Source organism: Canis aureus, chromosome 18 (assembly GCF_053574225.1).
Source record: "Canis aureus isolate CA01 chromosome 18, VMU_Caureus_v.1.0, whole genome shotgun sequence".
NCBI classification, from domain to species: domain Eukaryota; kingdom Metazoa; phylum Chordata; class Mammalia; order Carnivora; family Canidae; genus Canis; species Canis aureus.
In genome coordinates this window covers 17,904,263-17,930,663 of record NC_135628.1, presented here as the reverse complement: position 1 = coordinate 17,930,663, position 26,401 = coordinate 17,904,263, and the positions used below count along the sequence as shown (strand labels likewise).

Here is a 26,401-nt window from a genome sequence, read left to right as displayed (position 1 = left end):
TCAGACATGGCATGAGAGGTATATTCTCAGCCATTGAGTAGTTTGGTTTCAGGGAAGGCAATATTAGCATAGTGGCCCTGCATTTTGAGGGGGATTGTATTTAACATTTTAAGGGTATTAAGGTAATATAACAATATAATATAATAATGTAATATATATAATATATATATAAAAATAATATATAATATATAATGTAATATAACAATAAAAGTCATGAAGAATATATTCTAGATAGTCCTACTTCTTTGCCATCTAAATATTTATAAGATTTAGGATTTGCTTGATTTCTTCCACTTTTCTGCTAGACTGATGTGGGATCTCTGGACTTCTTGACCTCTCAGCACCTCCTAGATTATGATTATTTGGGTGTTCTTTTATCTTAATCTCATTAAACTGTACTCCTTAGCATTCACCTCAGTCTTAGGCCTTTCCTTGTAATGCTTTTTGGTATGAGCAGCCTTTTTATAACTAAAAAATCTTTGACAACCAGCACCTAGATCTTGGTTTCTAAATATTTAGAAGTAAATCTCCAGTAAAAAGAACCAGGCTCCAATGGTAAAATAGCTGATCCTAGGGCTGGAGCAGAGAAAATAAAGAGGAAGCTGGAGATTTTGTATTGTCTGAAAGCAAGGAAGTGTTCAAAAAGATAAGGTTGTGTCAGAGGGACACAGGAGCCAATCTCAGAGGATTGCCAATGAACAATTTGAGCAACAAAATTAGTATAGCATAATACTGGGTTAGAACCAAAAGTATAAAATAAATATATCTGAGTCAGTCAGTAAATAAATACATAATAGTAAAAGTTTAACCTGGAGACTTAATCCTCAGAGGCAAACCATAAATTTCTTTAATAAAAAAAAAAAAATTCTTTTAAATTTCCACATTCATGTTAGTGATGCTATAAAAGAATTTTCTTCAAAAATCTTCTCATGCATCATATATGCTCTCTCGTTTTAAGTGCTCTCAGGATATACTAAAAAAGCAGGTGTAGGGATCCCTGGATGGCTCAGCGGTTCCATGCCTGCCTTTGGCCCAAGGCGTGATCCTGGAGACCCGGGATCGAGTTCCACGTCGGGCTCCCTGCATGAAGCCTGCTTCTCCCTCTGCTTGTGTCTCTGCCTCTCTCTCTCTCCCTCTGTGTCTCTCATAAATAAATAAAAATCTTTAAAAAAAAATAAACATTATCTCTTTTAAAAAAAAGGTGTATGTGGCACATATGTAGTTTGAAGTACATGATCTTTTTTTTTTTTTTTTTTTAAGATCTTAGTTTATTATAAACATCTCAATGTACATGAGAGGGATTTAGGGGAATGGAAGCTACTGTTCTAAGCCCAGCAACAAAAGACCTTATCATTTTTATTTTATTCATGAGAGATACACACAGAGAGAGGAAGAGATATAATGCGGAGGGAGAACAGGTTCTCTGTTCTCTGTTCTCATGGAACTCTGGGATCGCGCCCTGAACCGAAGGTAGATGCTCAACCATTGATCTACCCAAGCATCCCAGTTTATCATTTTTAGAGGGGAAATGTGAGTTAATTTTTACCTTGTGTTAGGTTTTATATATTGTGGGATTCTCACAGTGAGGGCTTCTATTGAAGTCTTATTTTCTAACTTTAGACATTTTGTGTTTATTAGATACAGAGTACAAATGAGTTGAATATGCAGTTTACTCATTAACAGAAAACTTGACTGTGTTACCCTTTATTAAATCACTAAGAAAGATGTATGCTTCTTTTTTTTTTTAAGATGTATGCTTCTTTTTAAAAATTGAGATAAAATTGATATATAACAAAAGTTTCAGGTGTACATACTGTCCTTGCTCAATGCTGTTCTTTTAAAATTCCACTTACCAAGGAAACATGGCTTGTCTATTTTTTGATTCATTGAGAACCTATATATTTACTGTTACACTTGTTGAGTTGATATCTAGTATTTTATAGTTTTGTTACTGTTACGGGTTTTTTGTTTTTGTTTTTTTTTCTGCCACTTGAATTTCAAACTGGTTTTGCTGATTTAAAGAGAAGCTATTGTTTATAGGTGAATCCTTAGATTTTCTAGACATAACTGTCATCTGCAAATGAAGATAATGTTTTCAAGTGTTTATATATGTTTCTTTGTCTTGCTGCAATAGTTTGAAGCTTAAAAATGATGTAGATAATAGTGGTGCCAATAGGCGTGCTTGTCTTGTTCAGCGGCGCTAAACTGGTGAGCCCACCTGGGCTGCCCAATTTACTTATTTTTTAAAAATACATATGTGGGGACGCCTGGGTGGCTCTGCGGTTGAGCGTCTGCCTTTAACCCAGGGCGTGATCCCTGGATCCGAGACTCCGGGATCCAGGATTGATTCCCGCATGGGGCTCTTTGCAGGGAGCCTGCTTCTCCCTCAGCCTGTTTTTCTGCCTCTCTAAATAAATAAAATCTTAAAAAAAAAAAAATATGTGTATGTATGTGTGTGTGTGTGTGTGTGTGTGTGTGTATACTCCCAATAAATTGAGTTTGATTGCATTATTGAAATAGTCTGTATCCTTGCTTATGTCTGGTCTACATGGTCTGACATTTAAGGAGTTTGTTACAGTATCCCCTCTATGGCTATAATTTTATCAATTTTTTTCTTTTATTTGAAGTCCCTTAAGTTTCTTTTGGTGATATTTGCCTTGCAGCAGTCTTTTTCCTGACTTTGTATATTTCATAGCTGTTATTTGCCCAAATATTTAGGATTTATTTTCCTTTTGGATTGATTCTTTTTATATTATATACTTCTCTCTTCTGCTTTACCTAATAATCTGTTTTATCCAATATTATTTTGACTAATACTTATCAAAAATTGCGAAGGGCCTGAGATTTTATCCTTCTTGCAAGCTGACAAGTTAGCCTGCCAGTTTCATGGATTCTGGCAGAAACTAGAATCAAAGGATTTTTATTGTTATTACTCATAGCAATAGCCAGAATATTAATATTTTCTTGTGCCACTTCTTCCAGCCCCAATTCTCACAGGATGCTATGAGAAGGGTCAGGTGGTATCTGCACACTCAGTGAGTTGCATTGCAGAAGAGGAACCCTGAGCTTCGTTAGGGAACCTGAATCTTTTATTGTGGAAAGTAAGCAGGTCTGCTCTTGGCTCTGGAAATGACACTGTCTCAGTCTTCCCAATGCTGTTTGCTCTACAGAAAGCTTTGAAAAGAGAGTCTGAGACACGCTGAAACATGAAATAGCCATGGAGAATTGTCTCCCTACAGTTTCTTTTTATTTGCATCCGCCTGCTATCTTTTTGCTCATCCCTTTCTTGTAATTGATTTTAATTTTGTGTTTGAATAGGTAACATGTATTCAGTAGTTCCAAAGCAGAGAGACCCAAAGGATGTCCAGTGAAGTCTCCCTCTCACCTCAGCCCCTCAACTACCTTTCCAGAGGCAGGCAGTAGTACTACCAGTTCTTGTGATCCTTCCAGACATATTTAATGCATATGCAAATATATACACATAATCTGCCCCCACACTTTTTACACAGTGATACCATGCTGTAGATGGTTCTGAACCTTAGAGTTTTTGTTTTTTTTTTTTCATAATACATCCTAGAGATTATTCCAAATGAGCTTCATTGTTCTTTACAATAACCTTACATTTTATAGGTGGGTAAGCCACAGTTTATTAACCAGTCCCTGGTTGAAGGATGTTAAATTTTTTCCTGGTATTTTGTATGTGTATGAGTAGGTCTATGGGATACAGTCCTGGAAGCCTTGCTTGGTCTGTGACGTATGTGAATTTGTTCTATCTGATAATACTTCGAGTTTTATCTTTAGTGTAGTGCTGGAGTGTATTTCCTAGTATTTTATTTAGGATTTTTGCAAAAATGAGGTTGGCTGGTTTGGGGGTAATCTTTTTTGAGTCTTAGAATCCATGTTAACGCTTGCTTCAGAAGAAATAATTTAGATTTCCTTTCTGTATGCTCTGCAGCTGTATAAATAGCATTCAAATCATCTGAACTTCAAAGGTTTGGTGTAACTCCCTGTGGAAGTGTCTGGGCCTCATGTTTTTTGATAATCACTTTTAGACAACCGTCTCTGATTTCTATAGAAATTGATCTGTTTGGATTTCTGCCTTCGGTCTGTTTTGCTTCTTTAAAGTAGAAAGTTAAATATTTCACTGCTGTATATTATTATTAGTAAGTTAGTCTCTTACGGAGTTTCTTTTTTAAAAGATTTTATTTATTTATTTGAGAAAGAGGTCATGCCTGCACAAGCAGAGGGGAGGGACAGAGGCAAAGGGAGAGGGAGAAGCAGACTCCCCTCTCGCGCCCCCCCCCCGCCCCCCAGGAGCAGGGAGCCAGACCTGGGGCTTCGATCCCTGGACCCTGAGATCAGGATCTCAACCAAAGGCAGATATGCTCAACTGACTGAGCCACCCAGGTACCCCTTATGGATTTTTTTCTTTTCTGCCCAAATGTGATCGTTTTCCCAATTTTTTTACTTACGGATCTATATTTGCTCTCCACCCTTTTTATTATTGGCCTTAGATACATTTGGATCTATCATTTTTTCCTGTTTTAAAATTCATTTCTGAAAATTCATTTTCTTTTATCCTTTTTTCCTTCCCTTCCTTTTTTAGCACAAATATCCAAGGATAGGAGTTATCACTTATATTTTAGCTCTGTTCCATAGATTCTGATATATTTTTATCACTCTTACTTTCTTGTTTAGTTGTATTTTCAGGATATCTTTCTTAAGTGAGAGTCTTTTTTAAATTCCTGGGTGTTAGGTGCCTTTTTCCTCCAGTTTTGCTATTTGTTTTCTAGTTTTATTATATTATGACCAGAGGATATTATCTGTGCTAGTTCTGTTCTGTATTTTAATTTACTAAGTTTTTCTTAGTTGTTTAATATGTGTCATTTTTGGCGAATGTTCCATTTGCCAAAGGTCTATATCCATCTTGTTTTTCACTTCTTTTGTCATGGACTGAGGTGAGTTAGTTTTCTCCTGCTGACATTTCTATTTTTATTTGTAATACCTATTTTTTTTTTTTGCCTTTTAGAATGTCGATACTATGATTTTTTATTCATAATTATTATAACTTAGGCGCAAATTGCATCTCTTACTATTTAAAGGATCCTATGTCTCTTTTAATGCTTTTTGCCCTATAACCTTGTCTGATATTAAGAGTGTAATTCTCTTTTTTTTTTTTTTTTTGGTATTTGCTTGGTGTTTTCCTTTTATATTCATCTTTTTGTTTTAGATATACTTTTTGTATACAGTATAGGGTTAATTTTATTTGGGATCCAATCTAGTCTTTTTTTTTTAACTGTTGGATTAGCCTATTTACATTTAGTAATACAGCTAATTTTCCATCTGTCATTATTTTATATTATACTCCCTGTTTTTATAGCTTTTTAGAAATGTTGCACCAAGTGGCCAGTTTTTCTGTGCTCCATATTTTTTTTTTTAGTTAGGAAGAACTGTATATCTTTTTTTAGAGATTAATTTTGTAAGTATAACTATTTAACCTTGATGCCCATATTTTTACATACTATTAATTTCTATGAGCAATGATGAAATGAAATGAAATGATAAAATTTCTTCCTTTTTTTTTTTTTTTTTTTTTTAAAGATTTTATTTATTTGAGAGAATGAGAGAAGGAGGGCAGAGGGAGAGGGAGAAGCAGGCTCCCCACTGAAGCAGGAATCTTGATGCAGGCTGGATCCAAGGACCCTGAGCCAAAGTCAAATGCTTAACCAACTGAGCCACCCAGGCACCCTGATTCCCTTTCCTTCTTCTATATCTTGATCTTGGTTATTACAATAGCTCTTGTTTACTTGTAATAGTATTAAATATATTTATACTTCTCTTGTTTGCTTTCTCAGCTTTAAATGATACTTTTTGACACCCAATTATTAAAGATAATAATTTGCTCTTTTGCCTTTCTTTAGGTATTCAATTTATACATTATCTAATCATAATTCCCACATTTATTTTGGTCTTACAGTTAAGTAGATTCAGTTCTCACTGCCAGTCTTTTTGTTTTTCTAGATATCTCTTGATTAGCTGAAGTTCATCCTCATGTAAATCCTTTGAGAAGGGCTCATGGAAGTAGTTTTCTAGACTTCTTACTTAGGTGTGAAATCTTTGGGTACACTTTCTTACTATGAACATTCTTCCAGTCTCATTGTGTTAAAATGCTACTATGAAGAAGTCTGACACCAGAAGGATATATTTTAAATAGATTTGGGTTTTCATGGCTAGTTTTTTTTTCTAGGACTCAATGTGCCCTTCAAATATGCAGCTCTACTTATATTTTCATTTCTGTAATATCCTCTTGAATATTATTTTATTTGATTTATTTAAGTAACCTCTACACCCAACCTGGGACTCAAACTCATGACCCTTGAGATCAAGGGGTTGCATGCTCTTCCAACTGAGGCAACCAGGTGCCCCTTGAATTTTTTTTTTTTTTTTTTTTTTGGGCTATAGATGTGCAGTTGGATCTCTTTTGTTTTCAATGGATGCCAGTTTTTTTTCTTCAATTTTTTTTTTATTTTTATTTTTTATTTATTTATGATAGAGAGAGAGAGAGAAAGGCAGAGACATAGGCAGAGGGAGAAGCAGGCTCCATGCACCGGGAGCCCGACGTGGGATTCGATCCCGGGTCTCCAGGATCGCGCCCTGGGCCAAAGGCAGGCGCCAAACCGCTGTGCTACCCAGGGATCCCTTTTCTTCAATTTTTAACACTTTCTTCATTTCCAATTTATTTTTCTTGTTTCTGACTCCTTCAGTCCCTGTGATTTCAGGAATATCTGCTTGCTCTTATGCTTCTAGAGTCACCTTTATTTTGTAAGTTGGTTTCTCTCTTCTTTTTCTTCCTAACTCCTGAGGTGCTATATCTTTGCATGTGCTCCAGGACAGTTGCTTTCCTGTGTTTCCGTATGTTTTTTGTTTGCTTGTTTGAATCCATGTCAAATAAGTTGATTTGTGGAGGCTGAATAGTAGATATATGATGTTCTGTTACACTATTCAATACACATATTTTATATTAAAACTGATGTGTTATTTATTTCACTTTGTTCTTGTCCAACCTTCTCTGGATTGATCAAGTTGCTTTCCCTTCCCTCCAGATTAAGTTACAGCTTTTACTGTGCATCTTGTTATTACCTTACTTTAATGTGTATCTTTAAACATATTTTTCTATCTTTCCATTAAAATTAAGGGTTTTCTTTGTACTTTCCCCCATTCTTGTTCACTTTTGTCTTCTCCACCTCCTCCCTTTCTTCCTGGATGTTCCGAAACAGTCTACATTCCACATCATTAAGTTTGCACTGGTGATATACTGTTTTCATTTCAAAAACTTATGGTTATCCTACAGTTTCAGTCACAGAATTATCTATTTACATTTCACTTACGGTTTAATTGCTCACTGCTCTTTTTTTATACTCTTCATTTTTTCTCTGTTTATTGAGATTTTTGTTCTCATGTTCTTTTCTTAGAAGCATTTACATGAAGAGTTTCCTTAGACACCCTTTCATGGATTATATACTTACTGAAATATTGCTTGCCCAGATGTTTATGGTTTACCTTCATAATAGAATACAAGATATTTTATACTTTGCTAAATACAGGATATTGTTATTTCAGGGTTTTTTTTAAAGTCTATAAAATTGTTCTACTCTCTAACTACCAATATTATAGATGAGAACTCTGGCTAGGTCTCATTATTTTTCATCGTAAGTTACCTGTTCTTTACATTTGGAAGCTTACAGGTTGATTTTGTGTTTTGAAGGTTGGAAATTCTGTTTTTTCCCTAGGATGCATGCGTCTGTTTTAGTGTTCTTCCCCACACTACTTCCATCTCTAATCAATCTTGCTTACAGTTTCATGTGCCCTTTCAGTTTAAAACTCATCTTTAGTTAGCTCGAGGATTATTTTCTTCTAGTATTTCTTTCTCTGTTCTCTTTTCTCTTTCTCTAATTTCTGTAACTTCAGTAATAGAGCTGGATTTGTCCTCTGTGTCTTATGTTTTAATTCATGATTTTTTGGAATTTTTTTGGAGTTACATACATGACATTCTAGATTACTAATTTAGTTTTTTGCAGTGACTTTCTCTGAAATATTAAATTTAAAAATTATGGGTTGTGATTTTAGGACTTATAAAGTTGTCATCCCTCCATCCCTTCCTGGCTTCCTTCCTTCCATTCATCCTTTCTGGCTCTATAGTAGGCATCTATTTCAGTCTGTGGCATGTTTCACCTTCATTCACATTGCTCTGTGTACTTAGATAGCTCATGACCTTTTTCTGTTACATAATGTCAGCAGTTGTAGAATCTCTTGACACACATGTAAATCACAGTGGTAACCTTTCTCTGATAGAAAAAGAGCCTAGTGATCACTAACTTGGTAAACATTAAGCCCTTTATGTTTGAAGGTGTGAAGAAAGAAGTTTCCCTCTTCCTGGGTGCAGGGAGATTTCTGTCTTCAGCCTAATTTTGTGGCTTTTTTTTCTGGTTTCTCCATGTTGAAGCAGACTTGTTCCCTTGTCCATGAGAGTCACTCAGATACCACTGACTGACTGGAACACTTAAAGATCGAAAGACTTTGAGGAGTCGCAGTGAAAAGAAATAAACCTTACAAAATCAGTGTGTCTTCCCTGTCCTTAGAAATATTTGTTTGAAAACCCTTTTCATACTTGTTCTTGATTTTCATGTGCTTTCATTACCTGAGGTTCAGATGAATCTAGATTTAGATTCTCCATGATCTGTGAATTAGTCGCCATTATTCTAGTAATTTAGTAGCAGATCAAGAAAGAAATCTTCATTGTCAGTGTTTCATGACTGTTACTGTCAGAGCTGCTCGTTTTCCCCCACGCTTTTTCCAGATACATTTGAGGTTCACACTTTGCTTTATTATCTCAGGACTGGACATTTTAAATAGCTTTCCTGTGCATGCATACTTAATACTTTATGTACTAATCAACCTATAAGTATTTGTTGGCAAACTCAGTATATGTCCAATGCTTTCTGGTTGATTGGCTGATAACGTCATGGGTAAAGAAGTCAGTACACTTAACAAAAAATAGGTCTAAGCTCATCTGAGTCATCAGACTGCAAACAAAGTGCCCAGGTCACTGAAACAACTTTGGGGCATTTTCTCTGTTCATTGGCTGTTTCTTTATCACTTGGTGTTTCTTCTGAGATCTTTCGCTTCATTAGCTGTTCAAAAAACATTTATCAAGTATTTACTGTGTGCAAAAAACTATGCTACGTGCTGGAATAAGCAGAGCATACAGGGTTCCCTGACCTCATGGAATTTACTATGTCTTTACTGTAGAGATTGCAGATTATTTACTACATCTGACTACATTCTCTTATTTGGCTTACACAGTATCAAAATGGATTTTTTTTTTCAGTCAGTATTTTGAAAATGAGAAATTTCACCTAAAAACCTAAATTTATAGCTGCTTTAAATGTATACTATCTGGCCATGCTGGGCCCTCATTCCTACGTGGCATTCTACTCTAGTAGCAGGTCCCCCTTTAGATGGGACTGTGTGCATCAGTTTGCGTAATTACCTCTTAATCAGTTGGCATTCTTCATCACAACTGTGCTGTTCCTTTTCTTACAAAATGATTAAAAGGTGAGCTACTCCTCAGATGTTTTCTGGCTAATCTTCCTTCGGGCATTTGAGTTTGTGACCCTTGTATGATATTTATTAGCCTACTACTAATTATCTTACAGCCTCAGGAGGAAGCAGAAGGGAGAGACATCATGCTTTAGCTCCAATCACCAAGAATAGTAGACAGACACATTGTAATACTCCTTCTCAGATTCATTCTAACAAAACAATAGAATTCTAGTTCATAAATCTTATGGTAGTTCTGACATAATAGGTATTTTTGCATGCTGTAAACCATTCGAGTTGACATATTTGTTTACCTCAGTAATATCGTAGTAAAATTTTGTTTATATTCAACTAACATTTAGTTTAAGTCTTTAAGTATTTGCACATTTATTAGCTCTTTTGTTTTTAATCAGTATTAAAGACCATATGAGATAAGGTTATTATGACCCATAGTTTAGTTGAAGAAAAACGAGGCTCGGAGAGGTTGGCACATTGTCCAAAGTCCAAGCCTGTTCTTTTTTCCATGAGACTGCCTTCTCACATTTGCACTATCTCATTAGATCTTGACAACAATCTTAAGAGACAGGTGGAGCAGGTTTCATCATTTCTTTAGATTGGAGAAAACAAACTCAGAGGAAGAGTCATTTCTTGCCTGTGATGACAACTGATCTTCAGAACTTGCCTGTGCCTTCCCAGCCACAGTGCTAGACACTACACAGGTCTTACTTCTTACTACTCCCCTATGATATGAGTATTGTTATCCTCATTATATTCCTAGAAATTTGAACCTAGAAATGTCTATAAGTTTGTGGGGTTTTTTGCTGTATCATATTACCCAGGTTGCTTGACTCTCTATTAATTAATACATTAATAGCCTACATTATAATTTAGCACACTAATCTAATTTTAAAAGTACTCAATAATAAATTAAGTTTGAGTATCAGCTTTTTTGTATTTTTAGGAATGGTGTTTTCTCTCTGCAGTGTTCAAAACAAAAGGGGACCAAATTTAAGTTTAATTCAAAATCTATATTTTCTGTTTTTGTGTATGTTCAGTTTTGAAATATTCTTTTACTTTTTAATGTGGACAGCTTGTCTGGGAAAATACTTATTTCGAGTTTAGTGAATCAGTGTATTGATTGTGAATTTTGGTTTATTGTTGATTTGTGACAGGGAGGGACATAGGAAAGTTATCTTGATTTAAAGATTGGGGAATAATTTGGTAATGTAATAATTTCTTAGGTGAGTTGTATGACTTTTGGTAGCTTGTATTTAAAATAAATTAGGAAAAAAAAAAGGCCGAAGAAAGCCAGATCTATTCAATATTGGGTTTGGGTTCCTTTTGTATATTTTACCTTTTAGAGTTTATAGTTTTGGTTCCATTTTATTCCACTTTTCATTTTCTTGGAGAAGGCACCAAATGTCTGTATTTCCAAAAATATTCCCAAGAATACACATTTTTACTTAAAAGTCATCCGAAGAGTCACAAGTTCTGTGTATCCATTTTTAAAGAATTAGTCTTAAATTGTTTCTAACAATGCAGATGAAAAGTAGCTATGTGCTTAGTCAATTCTCAATTATATTTAAAGAAAGCATTGATGCAGTAATTGTCGGTAGTATTGAGGCATAGGAAGCCAGTAATTCCTAGCTGAACCAGTGTCTAAAAGCTGAGGTTGACCATGAACTTTTGAGTTTTAGACACTTTAATAAAGTTTATTCCCATGTTTTTATTCATATATTTGTCTTATAGTGAAAATGGCAGTTTCCCTCTGTTAAGTATCATTTCTAGTTCCCTTATTATATTTAAGTACAGTAACAGCTCATGGATCGATAATATAAGATTAACTTTGTCTTTTAAGTCCATTAGAAGTAAATTTCTTTCTGAAAGTATTTAATAATAAACCTTGTGAGCCCCTATTTTTCATTCTTTGAGTAATTGCTTCTTACTAATGTTATGAATTTTTTTAATTCTTGATTTTTCTAGGGATTATTTCACATTTCAGCTGCTTTTGTTTTCTACTGCTATCATTGAGGGTTCAAGAACAAAAAATAAGTCTTCAGGTAACATGCCTGATCCATAGTAGTGCTTGGCATTGTATTTTGCTGAAAAGATCATATACCTGTCTGGATGCTTGATCTGAAAATAAAATTGTGATGATTATGAAATATTCGCATGGAGTTTTCTTGGCTGCCTCTAACAAATTTGGTCTTACTCGTTATGTTTCTTTTAAAAAAAAATCTTTTTTTTTTTTTTTTGGCTGTCTGCTTTTTTTCATGTCTTGATCTGCAATAAGTATATTGATATGTGCTTGTACTTGCTAAATATCTTAATTTTGCATATTTGGCTGCTTGAATTTTAAGTAATTTTTTTGGGCAATGCAAATTAAGAGCTTGAGGCTATAAGTAAAATAGCAATTTACAGAAGTTTTTAATTAGTTGATAAGAGTATGTTCCTTACCTATTATATATTTTCAGGTTTTGTATTTTACTAAAATGAAATAAAATTTAAAATTCAATGTCTCAGTTGCACTGACCACATTTCAAGTGCTATTTTCAGACCACATGTGACTAGTAGCTACCATTCCAGGCAGCACAGAGAAAAAGACGAGTTTCTGTCATCATGGAAAGTTCTAATTGGATAGGGCTATTTCCCTGTGGAATAGAAGGAAGTAAGCAGTAAAGTATGAGCTCGTTTCTGATACTAGTTTTGACGGCAGCTTGGTAACTCCAGAAGATAAAACATATGATCAGTCCTAGAATACTTCCTCTAGATATGTCGCCATCTCCAACTTGAGTATTTCACACTTAAAATTGCCTGAAATAGTTCATTTGCTTCATTGATTATGTTATTTTAAAGTGAAATTGTTTCTTGTAGCAAAATTCATATAGTAAACAGGCCAACAACTTAGCCTAAATTTGAATCCTGACCTCAGAACTTAGGTTAGTAACTTCTGATAAGTTACTTAACTTCTTTGAGCCCCAATTTCCTTATCTGTAAAGCGAAGGTAACATTAGTTACATCATAGGATTAATAAATAAATAACAGTAACTATATGTAAAGATAAGTAACAGAGGGGACATGTTTAGCGCTTTTAAATATAGAACGAAGCCAAAACATTTAAGAATTAGGCCATATTGTTTGCATGGACTTGTTCCCACACTTGAAACTATAATAGATCTCTAGAAATGGTTAAGGCAAGAGTGTCCTGTAAAAATTTCTGGTGCATGGGATTATTTATTGACATCGTGTGAAGTTGGAACAACTAGAATAACCAGAATGAGGAGAAAAATGACCAACTTTTGTTTTTGGAGAAGTCTGTAAAGTACTTTCTGATAACAGGGGTAATAAAAGTGAGTATTTTGTATAATGTTTTGATAACTTAGAAAGTTTTTCACATAATTCTTTAGTTTGATTCTTTAAATATTTTGAGTACCTTTATTGTACTAACATTAAAGAAGAGTAAAAGGAAACTCATAGTTGACCAACACTTTGGTGGTTATGTAGCTAACTTTGAGGATAGAAATTTCTCTTAAGTTTTCAACTTTAAATCTTATGCTCTTTCTAATTCAACATGCTGTTTGATAGCAGTTGTATTTCTGAGGAGGTATATATTTCAGAATCTCTATGGATGGGACCTACATATATGTAACTTATTTTCTTCTGTGTTGAGATAGAATGCCTACCGAAGTGATTCTGGTGCCCATCTCTGGTTAGAAATCATAGTTCTCTTCTGCTTTAATTATTTTCCAAATGCTTAGGTAGGGCATCAGCAATACTTGAAAAAGGAAATAAAAATTTAGTTTCCTATTCACTATCTTTAGTGCCTCTCCATTTATAAGTGCTTGTGGAGAGCCAGAATCCAGTCAGACAATTTAACTTCTATAGTTAAATAGTCTTAGTATTCCCTTCTCTGCTTCTCTCATAACAATTTTGGCTAGTTAATTGTCTGCCCTCAATGTTTTTGCAGTCCTAAAATGTTTACTTCATATTGCTTATAGTAGTATCTTTGTGAATGTTTTCAATTGACTGGCTAAAGATTTTTTTTTCAAGTTTTTATTTATTTATCCACGAGAGCCACAGACAGAGGCTGAGACATAGGCAGAGGGAGAAGCAGGCTCCCCATGGGGAGCCTGATGCGGTCTCAATCCCAGGACTCTGGGATCATGCCCTGAGCCAAAGACAAAAGCTTAACCACTGAGCCACCCAGGTTCCCCAATTAGCTAAAGATTTTTTTTTTTTTTAAGAATTTTATTAATCTTTTCCCAGCTGTCTTGAAGATGCTTCAGTACCCTGGATTTAGTAATTTTTCCCCAGCCATATTTGACTCTGAATATGTCCCATTACCGAGCTCAAAACTGTCCTTTGAATGGAAGGACAGTGTCATAATGGGTGAGAGAAGAGAATATTCTAGCAAACCCCCGTCATAGGTAAAAATCATGTTGCCTAGTGAATCTTAAAAAATGAAAAGCATTTTCAAACCTAAAAAGACCAATATTCTGGGAAGTTGCATTTTCAAACTTGAAAACTGCACGTTTACTATTTGAGACTAACTGGGGTTTTGCACTGTCTAAACTGTTTCTTCACTCAGACTTATCAAAATGCAGTTGAGCAGTGGTTATGATATGTTAACGTTAGCTTTTAATTTCTGAGCAGAGATCATTTCACTAGAAGCTATTAACAGTGAATATTGGCTGCTTCTGCATTGAAATTTGCTTGGAATGTTCTTATATATAGGTGTACCTTTCTTAATATAGAATATGCAGTTCTGATTATGTTAATTACATGCAGATTATATCTGTCTTTGTTGTACCATAAATAAATTTACTTAAAAACAAAATAAAAACTAAGGCCTTCATGATATTAAAATTTTCCCAACAGGAATTGAGACTTGGTCATAGGTCACCATAAAAGTATTGTTAAGACACTTATTTTTTTGTGAACATTGCATTCAGAAGTTTGTACTTAATGGATTTCTAGTTATTTTCATTTGGTGCTGACAATCTGTTACATAGTAATATATGGCACAAATATGGCAATGCTTTTATTTTTTAAAGTTGGCTATCTCATTTTCTTCATATAGAGTAGTGGAGAGTACATTTTCTTCATATAGAGTAGTGGAGAGTATGTGGTTTATTAAATTTAGATGCAATATTAATATATTCCAAAAGGTAGAAATTGTGATACCATATTTCGCCAATTTTAAGACACACTTCCTTTTCATACTTTTAACAGCTCTGGAAAATGAGATGCATCTTAAAATTGATCTGTGTCATTTTAATGGTGGGGTTTTTTGTTTGGGTTTGGTTTGGTTTGGTTTGGTTTTGAGGGGCTTTTTGTTTTCCTTACCCATGTGTAAACTACTGGTACATGTTATAATCATTGATGTCTTAGGCTTGATAAAAAGTGATTGATTTTTTTTTTTTTGAAGTTTATTGTAGAACTTAGACTCGTTATGATGTGGTATATCTTTGTGGTGAAAGAAATCATTTCTATGAGATTATACTGTATTATTTGGACTAACCTTTCCTAAGATCTTTTAGCATCTCCTTCACATCCTATCACTGCTATCCTAGTGTGTCAAATGGCAAAACTGAAACAATTTAATAATGAGTTTGATGTACTTTATTCAAGGGGAGACAATCCATAGTTTGAGGGAGTACCTAGTGCCTTATGAGCACTTCCCAAGGTATTTTCCCAAGAGCGATTTCTATAAAATATTAGAAGAGGCAGCCCCAAAACAGGGCATGATTGGCTAGGAGGTCCTCCTGTTTCCTATGGTAACATAAGCTGCCTATAGCCTTACAGTGAGGTGTTTTCCATAAGTGCAGGATGATTTAGGTTTAGATTTGTGATATGGGTGGGGCCACTGGAGTGGCTTCCTTCTGGGTCCCAATATACCAATTAACAATCACTAATTAGGTTTTTTAAATTAAACTGGTTTCCCATCTGTGGAAAGATGTCCAGAACAATAAGAGGAAAATGGAGATCAAGAAACAAGGAAGAAAACATTTGGGATCAGGATTGGGATGGGTGGAGTGAAGATAATGGATGGGAGCTCCAGGGTGAAGAAGAGAGAAATGGGGATAGGACACTAGAGGGGAATGTTAATAAGAGCATTTTCCACTTACCCAGCTTTACTTATCCTGGTCAAGTCTCTGATTGTGATACATCAGCTTGTGAACTACCCAGTAGTTAGCTAGAATCATCACAAGCATATTCTATAGATTCTGAATACAGGAAATCTTCTTGCTGAGACCTTTCCTCACAGGGGGTGCCCTGCTACCCCTCCAGCTTTACCGGTTAATCCTAGCATCTGCTGGTATAGACCCAGTAAGGTCTGTGTTTCCTTTTATGCATGCTGTCTCAAAATAAGTAACCAAAGGGGGAACTGCTTCTTAGACAATGAATTTTTCTACAAGGAACGATTACAGATATATGCACAATTAAATTCTTTGGTTTTATAAGAAGTGTGGGAGTACCAGACAAATACTGAATTTTAGGAACTTCCTACCTTGCGCTATATTCAGCATTTAGATAGAGCTTGGTGTCGTCTTTGCTCTTTAGCCTATTTGATTTTTATTTCTACAGACAGTAATTTAGTTATCTGTGGTATAAATTCATACTGCGTGTTCCTGCTTTAGCTTTCTATTGTCTACGCTTACTAAGTTCTCATACATTCAGCAGTTTCTCCATATTCTCCAGCGATGGTGTGTTTTAGTTCTTCCTCATTTTATCTGGCTAACATAACTCTGTTTTAGGCAAGATCCTTTTAAAAATAAAGCTTTAACATTAATATAATATTTAAATTTTCAGTATAAAACATCAATTGAAGGAACCTTTTTTTTTTGATCAGAAGGAATTTTTACTTTGTAAAGGGTTTTACCCATAGTAGTATTTTAAACACTCTGCAGGGCCCTCTGGAAGCCAGTCTAATTGCTGCCTGGTGTTGGCTTGGCATTGTTCTGGAAAAGGATTGAAAAGAACTGTTGCATGTCTGAAATTCTCAAGTTTCCAAAAGTCCCTTTCAGAATCTACACAAAAACTTTAATCTACCTTTGGGTTTTCTTGAGTTAAGCAGACCTTTTTAAGAAGTCTCCTATTCAGAATGATCTCTTTGACTTACCCAATTTTGTTATTTTTTAATTTTAAAAATTATAATAGTATTTTCATGCCTTTTCAGCCATATTAGACTCTAACTTTTTTTTTGAACTATCTTGGGCACCAAATTAACATTGATTAGTAAGAGAAGGAAAATAAATTTCAAATTGCAAATTACAGTCTTGCTGATAAGTTTTATAGCAAAATCCTTTTCAAGTCATGATTCTGCGCTATTCTTGCTTACTGTAATGCCTCAATGAAATGTAAATGGAAATAAGAGATGCTGTCTATAAGTAAAGGTAAATATTTTTCACTGACTTATGAATAGTATTTCAAATATGGGTGCTGAGTTTTATGTATTTCTGACAAAATATGTCAGTCACCACTCTTTATAAATTAGCGTTCCCATAATTCTTCTTTCAGTTTTATTGTCCTGAATTCATTTTCTCTTTTCTCAGAGGATGTACTGAGTAAAGATGCCGGGGAATGTGCAATATGCCTTGAAGAATTGCAGCAGGGAGATACTATAGCACGACTGCCTTGTCTATGCATATATCATAAAGGGTAAGTTTATTTTTATGTTAACCAAGTTGATATTAGAGTAAAAAGTGCTTCTCAAAAATTTCAAACACATTGTCCTTAGGGCTAAAAAGTTTTCTTCTTAATTGAAACTCCCTCTCCCTGTTTCTTTAAAAAATAATGAGCTTTTTATTTCCTGCTAGAACTAAGATTTAAGCCCCAATCTGTTTGTAACCAAAAATCCACCATTCGTTAAACATTTACTATTACTCAGGTATTGTCTATAACAGCTTAGCTAGGTTATCTCATGTAAATCTTGTAACAATCTCATTTTATAATTGAGGGAATAAGCCGAGGAACAATAGGAAATCTCTCCAAGGTCATGTGGCTAGTAAATGGAAGACCTGAGAGTTTAGCCACGTCTGTTTGGCTCTAGCACCCATCTGGATTCTCATAAAGTATTCTTGGTTTCAGAGTAACGCAGGACAAATTTTAGATTAAAAAATTAGTTAAGGTAAACAAAAAAATAGAAGACTGTAACATTTCAAACCAGTGAAAGGAATAAGGCAGAATTTTATTTAAAGGCAGGAGTGGGGGAAAGCATAGAGAACATAATAAATAATACAAAATAAGGAGGCGAAAATAAAACTAGTATCAGTAATTTTAATAAATCTAAATAAAACAGACTTACCAGTTGAAAGCAGATTGAAAGATTGGGATAGGCTTTTGATGAGTGACACACTTAAACATAAGGATATAGAAAAATATGAAAGTGAAGATAGAAAACTATGTCTAGGCAAATATTAACTACAGGCAAACTGACAAAGCTAAATTGATATCAGACAAAATAAATTTTAGCAAAATATTACTAGTATGATATGATAAAAGTATATAAAATTTAGTTTTTTAGGAGATCCCTGGGTGGCTCAGCGGTTTGGCGCCTGCCTTTGGCCCCGGGCACAATCCTGGAGTCCCGGGATCAAGTCCTGCGTCAGGCTCCCACCATGGAGCCTGCTTCTCCCTCTGCCTGTGTCTCTGCCTCTCTCTCTCTCTCTCTCTCTCTCTTTCTCTCTCTATGTCTATCATGAATAAGTAAATAAATCTTTTTTAAAAATTTAGTTTTTTAGTGAACCAAAGGACACAGTCTCAAGGTAAAATATTTAAAGAACTATCAAAAAAATTGACAAATACGTCATAATAATGGAAAATTTCAACATAGTCCTCATTGAGTCAAACAGATATACACAAAATGAGTCAAGACCTAGAACAATCAAGCAATACAGCTCACAGGTTTGTCTAATGGGTATATGTATATCTGCACCTAGCAATTGATACATTTTCTTTTCAAGTACATATGAAGCATACAGAAATTAATGCTGTACTAGGCCATAGAGCAAGTTTTAGCAAACTACAAAAAATTGGTACCATACAGAAAACTGTTCCTTGGCCAGTTATATGTCAGTAATAAAAGATGAATAATCTTCACACATGCTTCTAAGTAATTTGTAGATTAGGGAAGAAATGTAATGGAAGGGCCCCTGGGTGGCTGAATTGGCTAAGTGTCGGATTTTGGCTCAGGCCATGATCTCAGGATCATGAGATCAGTCCCCCCTTGGTCATAAGATTGAGCATCCCTGATGGAAACCTGCTTAAGATTCTCTCTCTCCCTCTTTCTGTCCCTCCCTCTCTGTGCATATATGCACGTGTTCTCTCTCTTTCCAAAAAAAAAAAAAAAAAAAAAAAATTAGGACTTAGCAGGGTTGCCAGATACGAGCTCAAATGAAAATTAGTTGCATTCATATCTCAGTAAGAAAAAAGAACTTTTTTTTTATAGAATAATAACATTAACAGCCACAGAAACTACAATAGCTGTGATGTTAAGAATACATCCTACAAAAGATACTCAAGATTGAAAACTTCACTGAAAGATATAGAAGATCTAAAGTTTAAGTATATCATTTTGTGGTTAGGAAGACTCAATGTCATAAAAATGTCACTTAACCCCAAATTATGTAGTTAATATCCCATTCAAATCTCAACTAGTTTTTTCATGTAATTTTACAAGTTTCTAAAATATACATGGATGATATCCATATGGTAAGAACAGTCATACTCATGAAGAGGAAAACTGCTGGGGGCCTTGCCCTGTACAAATATATTATAGGACTATTAATTAAGACAAATGTGAAATAGGCATAGGAATAAAGTCCATAAACACTTGTGCATATATGAGAGACAGCATAGCATGGAGTTTAAGAGCATGGACTCTTGGGAGTTAAGGTTTCCCCCCATATCCCAGCCCTTCCACTAGTTCATTGTGTGATATGTTAAGTTATTTAGTTTTTCCCTCCCTCAGGGAAGGAAAATGAGGCGATAGTACCAATTTCATAGAGTTATGAGGTTTTAAGTGGGTTAAATTTTAGAAGGTACTTGCACATAATAGCTGCTATTACATAGTAAGTAAATGAATAAAAAATTGATTTGGCGGAGGTGGTATCACAGCAGTAGAGAAAGAGTGAACAATTCAGTGAATGGTACTGAGATCAGTTGGTTATTGTTATAGAAAAATAGTTGAAGCCTTATTTTATAGTTGAGATAAGAATCAGTTCCCAGTTGACTAAACATATGCCTAGGGAAGCTAAAATCTTAAAAAATGGAGAGAAATATTCTTGACCTCTTGGTAAATATTTTTAGGGCTAAGATACCTCCCCCCCCCCCCAATAGAAACTTGAAAAAAAAATTGATAAACTTTATAAAATTTAAAACTTTCTTGCATCATGATACTGTGAAAAAGTAAAAACTAGACCTCAGACTGAATTTTTTTCACTACACGTAACAATTTATTGGGATGGTATCTGAAACAATATTCTCCTTCAGTAACTTTGTGTAGTGGGTTTAGGTCATTGCAGTTGGTAAGTTGAAGAACAGTGACAATATAATGAGATTATCATACTGGTTCATACAGAAAATATCTCAGCACATTAGTGTTTTGCTGCATCAAATAAAAACAGATGAAAACGTAAATGGGAACAAGCTATGAGAGAATACAGCGTAGGTATACCTTGTTTTGTTGTGCTTCATTTTATTGCACTTCACAGATACTACCTTTAAAAAAAAAAATGTAGGGTTTCCTGCAACCCTGCATAGAACAAGTCTATTGGTACTATACTGCCAACAGCATTTGTATCCTATTTATGTCTTTGTGTTATGTTTTGGGTAATTCTCATGAAATTTCAAACTTTTTCATTATTTGTTACGGTGATCTGTGATTGTGACTTCTAAAACCTCAGGTGGTAGTTAGCCTATTTTCGCAATAAAGCATTTTTAATTAAATTATCTAAATTTATTTATTTATAATAGATTTATCTACTATGCATATAGTTTTGAGACATGATGCTTTTGCACACTTTAATAGTAAAGTGTGAACATGCACTGGAAAACAAAAAAATTTATTTGACTTATTTTATTGCAATATTTACTTTATTGCCATGTTCTGGAATTGAACACACCCAGTATATGAGGTGTGCCTGGTACTATAAGAATACCCATCCATGGAACATTCTAACACCCAGTTCAGTTAGGCCATGGGATTTATTTGGAAGTGCTTGCTTACTTCATTCATAGTTCTCAAATTTTATGCATTGGGCTTTTGTCCCCATATTAATATTAACCCTTCCTTAGTCCTCTATTTTTAAGTAACCTATACACCCAACATGGGCCTTGAGCTCACAACCCTGAGATAGAGTCCCATGCTCTACCAACTGAGTCTTTATGTCAAGCTGATTTCACCTTTAAAAAAAAAAAAATCCGGGATCCCTGGGTGGCACAGCAGTTTAGCTCCTGCCTTTGGCCCAGGGCGCGATCCTGGAGACCCCGGATCGAATCCCACTTCGGGCTCCCAGTGCCTATGCCTCTGCCTCTCTCTCTCTCTCTCTCTGTGTGTGTGACTATCATAAATAAATAAAAATTAAAAAAATAAAATAAAATAAAATAATAAAATAAAAAATAAAAATCCTATATCTACAGTGGTATTTTATTTATCTGGAACAAACAGAGCTTTGTTCTGGTTACAAGGTTGCATTATTGGAGTGGTCTGCCTTAACGTGGTTTTCCCATAAACCCTGTTAGTTTTAGTATATGTCTGATTTGGTAGAAAACAAGGATCATCAAAAATGTGTATACTATATTATAGCTGAAATATTTGGATAATTTGTGTAAATCTATTTTAAAAAAGGCAAAATAGAAAATTTGGCAAAAGTTGTTAAGTCAATTCAGAAAAAAAAAAAAAAAGAAGAAGAAGAAGAAGCCAGGATACATACAAATGTAAGTTGTTATACTTGGAGAATAGTTCTGTAATAGCTATGTGCTGTATATATTCTACAGCTCAGTAATTCCACTCCTGTGTGTAATCCCTGGAGGAATTCTTGATCTTGTGCTCTAGGACAGTGCTGCTACTCAGTGTGCAGGTCCAGGGTGAAATAAAGGAGCTTGAGTCAGAATGTAAATCAATATAATACTGTCTTCATTGAAAAAGACTTGCAGTGATTAAAAAAAAAATAAAAAGTGTGTTTAGAGGCAAAATTAATGGGTATTCTGACTCAAAAGCTCCTTATCTCATTGAGAACTGGTAACAGCTCATGGATTAGTACTGTATTTGTGGGCCACTCTGAGTAGAACAGCTCTAAGAGACATGTATAAGATGTCCATGGAATCATTGAAAGTGTCCATCAGTAAAAGAATGGACTCATAAATTGCAATATGCTTGTATTTATGGAATATTACATACAATGATAATTTCTCAATATGAGTCAAAATTACATGGCTGTAAAATAAGTGCCCATTTTAAATCACCTAGGAACCGTGAATTGTTAAAATATCTGGAGTATTTTGTGTACTACTCATTTTTTTCTGAGAGGGAGGTGAGGGGCAAGGGTAGGGGGAGAGGGGGCAAAGAGAGAATCTCAAGCAGACTCCACTCCCAGTGGGGAGCCTCACAGCCCTGTGATCATGACCTGAGGTATAACCAAGAGTTGGACTCTTACCTTGAGTGAGCCACCCAGGCACCCCTGTTCAGTACTTAATTTTAAAGGATATTCCAGTAAACCAGAGGACAGCTAGAGCCAAGTAAGTAGATAGAGAACAGGCTGAAAACCATCTCTAAAGCCAATTTGGGCGTGATTATTTAGACAAGTCTTAATGGCAACAAATTATTTTAGATATTTAAAAGAATATTATGTGGATGAGATATGTTACTTATTTTCCTTTTTGTTTCATTATTTTTACCCACCAAACTATCCTATAAGGTGGTATGAGAATAATACATAATAATTTTGCCTGTAAGCATATCAGCCAAGCCTTCTAGCTTTGTGGCATATTCAAATTTGAGAATGTGTCAACAGTGAGAATGTTGAGCAGCTTAAATTCTACTTGGGTAACTTCCTAGCTGTTGGGAAGTTACTTAACCTTATTAAGGTCTTGCCATTTATCACAGTGAACTAGAACTTTCTGCAGTGATGAAAATGTTTCGTATCTTTGCTGTCTAGTAGAATAGCCAGTAACCATGTATGTGGCTTTTGAGCATTTGAAATATGGTAGTGTGACCAAGGAACTGCATTTTTCTTTAATCATGAGTTTAAATTTAGCCACATGTGGCTTGTGGCTACTGCATTAAACAGTGCAGATCTACAATGAGGACAATTATATGCAACCTAATATTTAACTTCTAATCACAAAATACTTTATAAATGCAATTAGATGATGGTATATTTGTGTATGTATATGTATTGTAGAATGGGATAGAATTAAAATCAAAGGCTATATTTATATGTGAGTATTGAAATACAGTCTTTTAGGGGCACCTGGGTGTGTTAGTGGTTGAGCATCTGCCCTCGGCTCAGGTCATGATCCCGAAGTCCTGGGATCATGTCCTGCATCAAGCTCCTCACAGGGAGCCTGCTTCTCCCTCTGCTCATGTCTCTGCCTCTCTCTGTCTCATGAATAAATAAATAAAACCTTAAAAAAACAAAAAAGGAGGAATATAGTCTTTTAAAAGATGATACAGTTAAGAATTAGAATTTTAAAATGGTTTGATTACATTGATTAGGGACATGAACAGATTGATATTTGCATGAATGAATATTTTGAAGAGAGAAATATCTGTCCATGTTTGTCACTTAATTTTGAATACTGCTTAAGTGGTAGTTCTTTAGATTCTCTTTTGGTAAGGGTTGTTCTATTTAAACTACTTTATAGTGTAACTTTGCAAAGGTTGTTTCCTTAACTTCTTTGAATAATCAAAATGTGGGATGCCTGGCTGGCTCAGTGGGAAGAGTATAGAGCATGCCACTCAGTCTTAAGATTGTGAGTTCAAGCCCCATGTTGGGTGTAGAGATTACTAAAAATAATAATAAATTAAGATCAAAGTGTAATAAACAGATCCTCATCTTTTACTTACATATGGCAAATATGCTTATTTAAAATATTTTTTCTGTAAATATATATTAAGGTCAAGAAGTAAGAATTTTTATTATGGCCATTATCTAAATAATTAAACATAAGTATTTCAGTTTTTCTGGTTTTGTTCTTTTCTAGCTGCATAGATGAATGGTTTGAAGTAAATAGATCTTGCCCTGAGCACCCTTCCGATTAAGCATCAGCTTCCTGTTTTATAGGTAATTCTCCGTTTTTCTTTTTTAATTGCTTATTAAATTGTTACCTGGGTTATACATTCTTAGCCATCATTTTTATTCATTCACTTATTTATTGAAGTGTTTGTGTGTCCATCCATCTGTCCATCTGTGTCCCAGACATTGGGTTAGGTTACTGTGTAGAAAACTCACATGGAAAGAGAACATAGAAAACAAGTATATTGATTCCTGAAGAAAGTCTCATATTGAGTAACTTCTCCATTCTTGGTACTTTAAAACACATTAGCTTATTTAATTTTAGGTTAGTGCTTAAATCTGTGAAATATATGATTGGTATGAACTTCACACATGTACATATATGTAGTCATTGTAGTACATGTTACCCCGTTTTACCTCGTTTTACCACTAAGAAATCTGAGGCCCAAAGTAATTAATTTCAAATTTCATGACTTTAAGAAGCAGTATGGGGATCCCTGGGTGGCGCAGCGGTTTGGCGCCTGCCTTTGGCCCGGGGCGCGATCCTGGAGACCCGGGATCGAATCCCACGTCGGGCTCCCGGTGCATGGAGCCTGCTTCTCCCTCTGCCTGTGTCTCTGCCTCTCTCTCTCTCTCTCTCTCTGTGACTATCATAAATAAAAAAAATAAAAAATTAAAAAAAAAAATTAAAAAAAAAAAAAAAAAAAGAAGCAGTATGCACAACAGTCCAAGGTCATGCATTTAGGAAACAGAATCAGATTCTGTACTCTTACCCAAACTTTACAAGTATGTTCTTAGGTAATGCAGTAAAATATTATATTAATATTTTAATATTAATATTAATAATATTAATGCAGTATAATATTATAATTCTAATCATAATAATTAGTTGGCATTTATGTTGCATTATTATGTATCAGACATTGTTGTAAACATTTTACATCTATTAATAACTCATCTAATTATTGTAACAACCCTTTGAGCTCAGGACTCTTGCTATTCCCATTACACAGGTGAGGAAACAGAGTTATAGAGAGGTTAAGAAACTTGACTTGTCAAGCTAATTCCTAGGTAGAACTGGGATTTGAACCCAAGCATATTGGCTCCTAAGATTGTGTTCTTAACTAATCTGTAATTAAGTAGGAGTATTTTCTTCAAAAAGTTGCGTCATGTATTCATTCATTCATTCAGTTTAATCTTGCACTTTAGTATATCTTCAGCCTGTTATATAGTGTTCGTGTCTATATATAGTAGAAGCAAAACAGAAAAAAATTGAATTTTAAACCAAATACAGAATGTTTTGCTCTGCTGATATCACTTACTCGTTATCCTGCATTATCTGAAAGTGTTCAGTGAATTGAATGATAAACTCACTTGATTATTGCTATTTTCCATATTCCATGAAGTGAGTTAAATGAATAATTTAGCTTTGAAAAAGTAACTTCACATATATGAAAAGCTTTTTGTGAGAAGACCTGCAGAACTGACATAAAGCATTGGGTTTTCACATCAAGGCAGAACATTTTAGCCAGTGCTGGAATAGTTTCAGGAATTGGAGCCTCTATGTTCAGAGACTTAAGATGGTAACCAACAAGTCTTTACTGAATGGCTAGGCCTGAAGACAGAAAACTGGAGCAGATTGTTGCCCTTAATGAGGATAATTTAATAGCAGCAGATTAGAGTATTGAAAGAGGAGATTTGAGGTCACTGAAGAGCTGTTATAGCAACCAAAGTAAGAACTGCAACATGAAATGAGACCTCTTCACAATTAAAGTGGGTCTCCATGGGAAATGTGAAAGCCATTGTAAGCTGGAGGGTACGAGAAGACTATTAGCTTTTGAAACTTTTACTGTGAGGTGATTCACATCATACCTTGACACACCAGAGGTGTAAATTGGGATAAGATTGCCGTGTAAAGGAAGTGTGGCAGTAGAATGATACTTTTGAGTATATGTGCAGGTATGTTTGGATTTCACGATGAGCAGGTTTTTTGAAGAGGAAGATGCTTTTGGTGTATCTTTAGTGTAACCTTATGTCTGGGCGAATAAACTAAAATTATGACTAAAATTATAGAAGCATTTTAAGAGAAGTACTAAAAACTAATGCTAATAAATGAAGTTTTTATCTTAGTATTTTACATACCAAGGTAATAGGTCTAAAGTTTTCACCTATAAGTAAAATGTATTTTAGAGGCAATAAACTTTTTTGTGTGAGGTGGGATTTTATGGTCATCAAGTTTTTATTTCATGGTCCAATCAGCCAAATTTTTCCTTTAGTGTCACAGTGAGCCTATGGGTATAAGGAACAGGAGTCTCCTCTGGTAGTCAATATGCACGTTGGTCTTAAATAGCATTTCAGTTTTCTTACCTTAGGTATCAGTATTGTCTTTTTACTGACTTTTTTTTTTTTTTTAATAGAATCTGAGTGGGACACCTGGGTGGCTCAGTGGTTGAGCCTCTGCCTTTGGCTCAGGTCGTGATCCCAGGGTCCTGGTATCCCACATGGGGCTCCCTGCAGGGAGCTTGCATCTCCCTCTGTCTATGTCTCTGCCTCTCTCTGTG

At 34.9% G+C, this 26,401-nt stretch overlaps 1 protein-coding gene across 2 annotated transcripts in view; it reads left to right on the top strand.

The window, feature by feature from the left end:
- Positions 1-26,401, top strand: part of ZNRF2 (zinc and ring finger 2) — a 109,185-nt gene that overhangs the window by 63,600 nt on the left and 19,184 nt on the right. The window contains exons 3-5 of one of the 2 annotated variants that reach the window (XR_013356603.1): positions 11,584-11,660; positions 17,157-17,262; positions 23,809-23,888. Coding sequence is in view for 1 of the 2 variants with exons in the window: in XM_077856342.1 (XP_077712468.1) it covers positions 17,157-17,262; positions 23,809-23,866 (164 nt within the window). In the remaining variant the exon portion in view is untranslated. Of the gene's footprint in view, positions 1-11,583; positions 11,661-17,156; positions 17,263-23,808; positions 23,889-26,401 lie in introns of those variants that run through there. The other variant, XM_077856342.1, reaches the window with a different exon arrangement.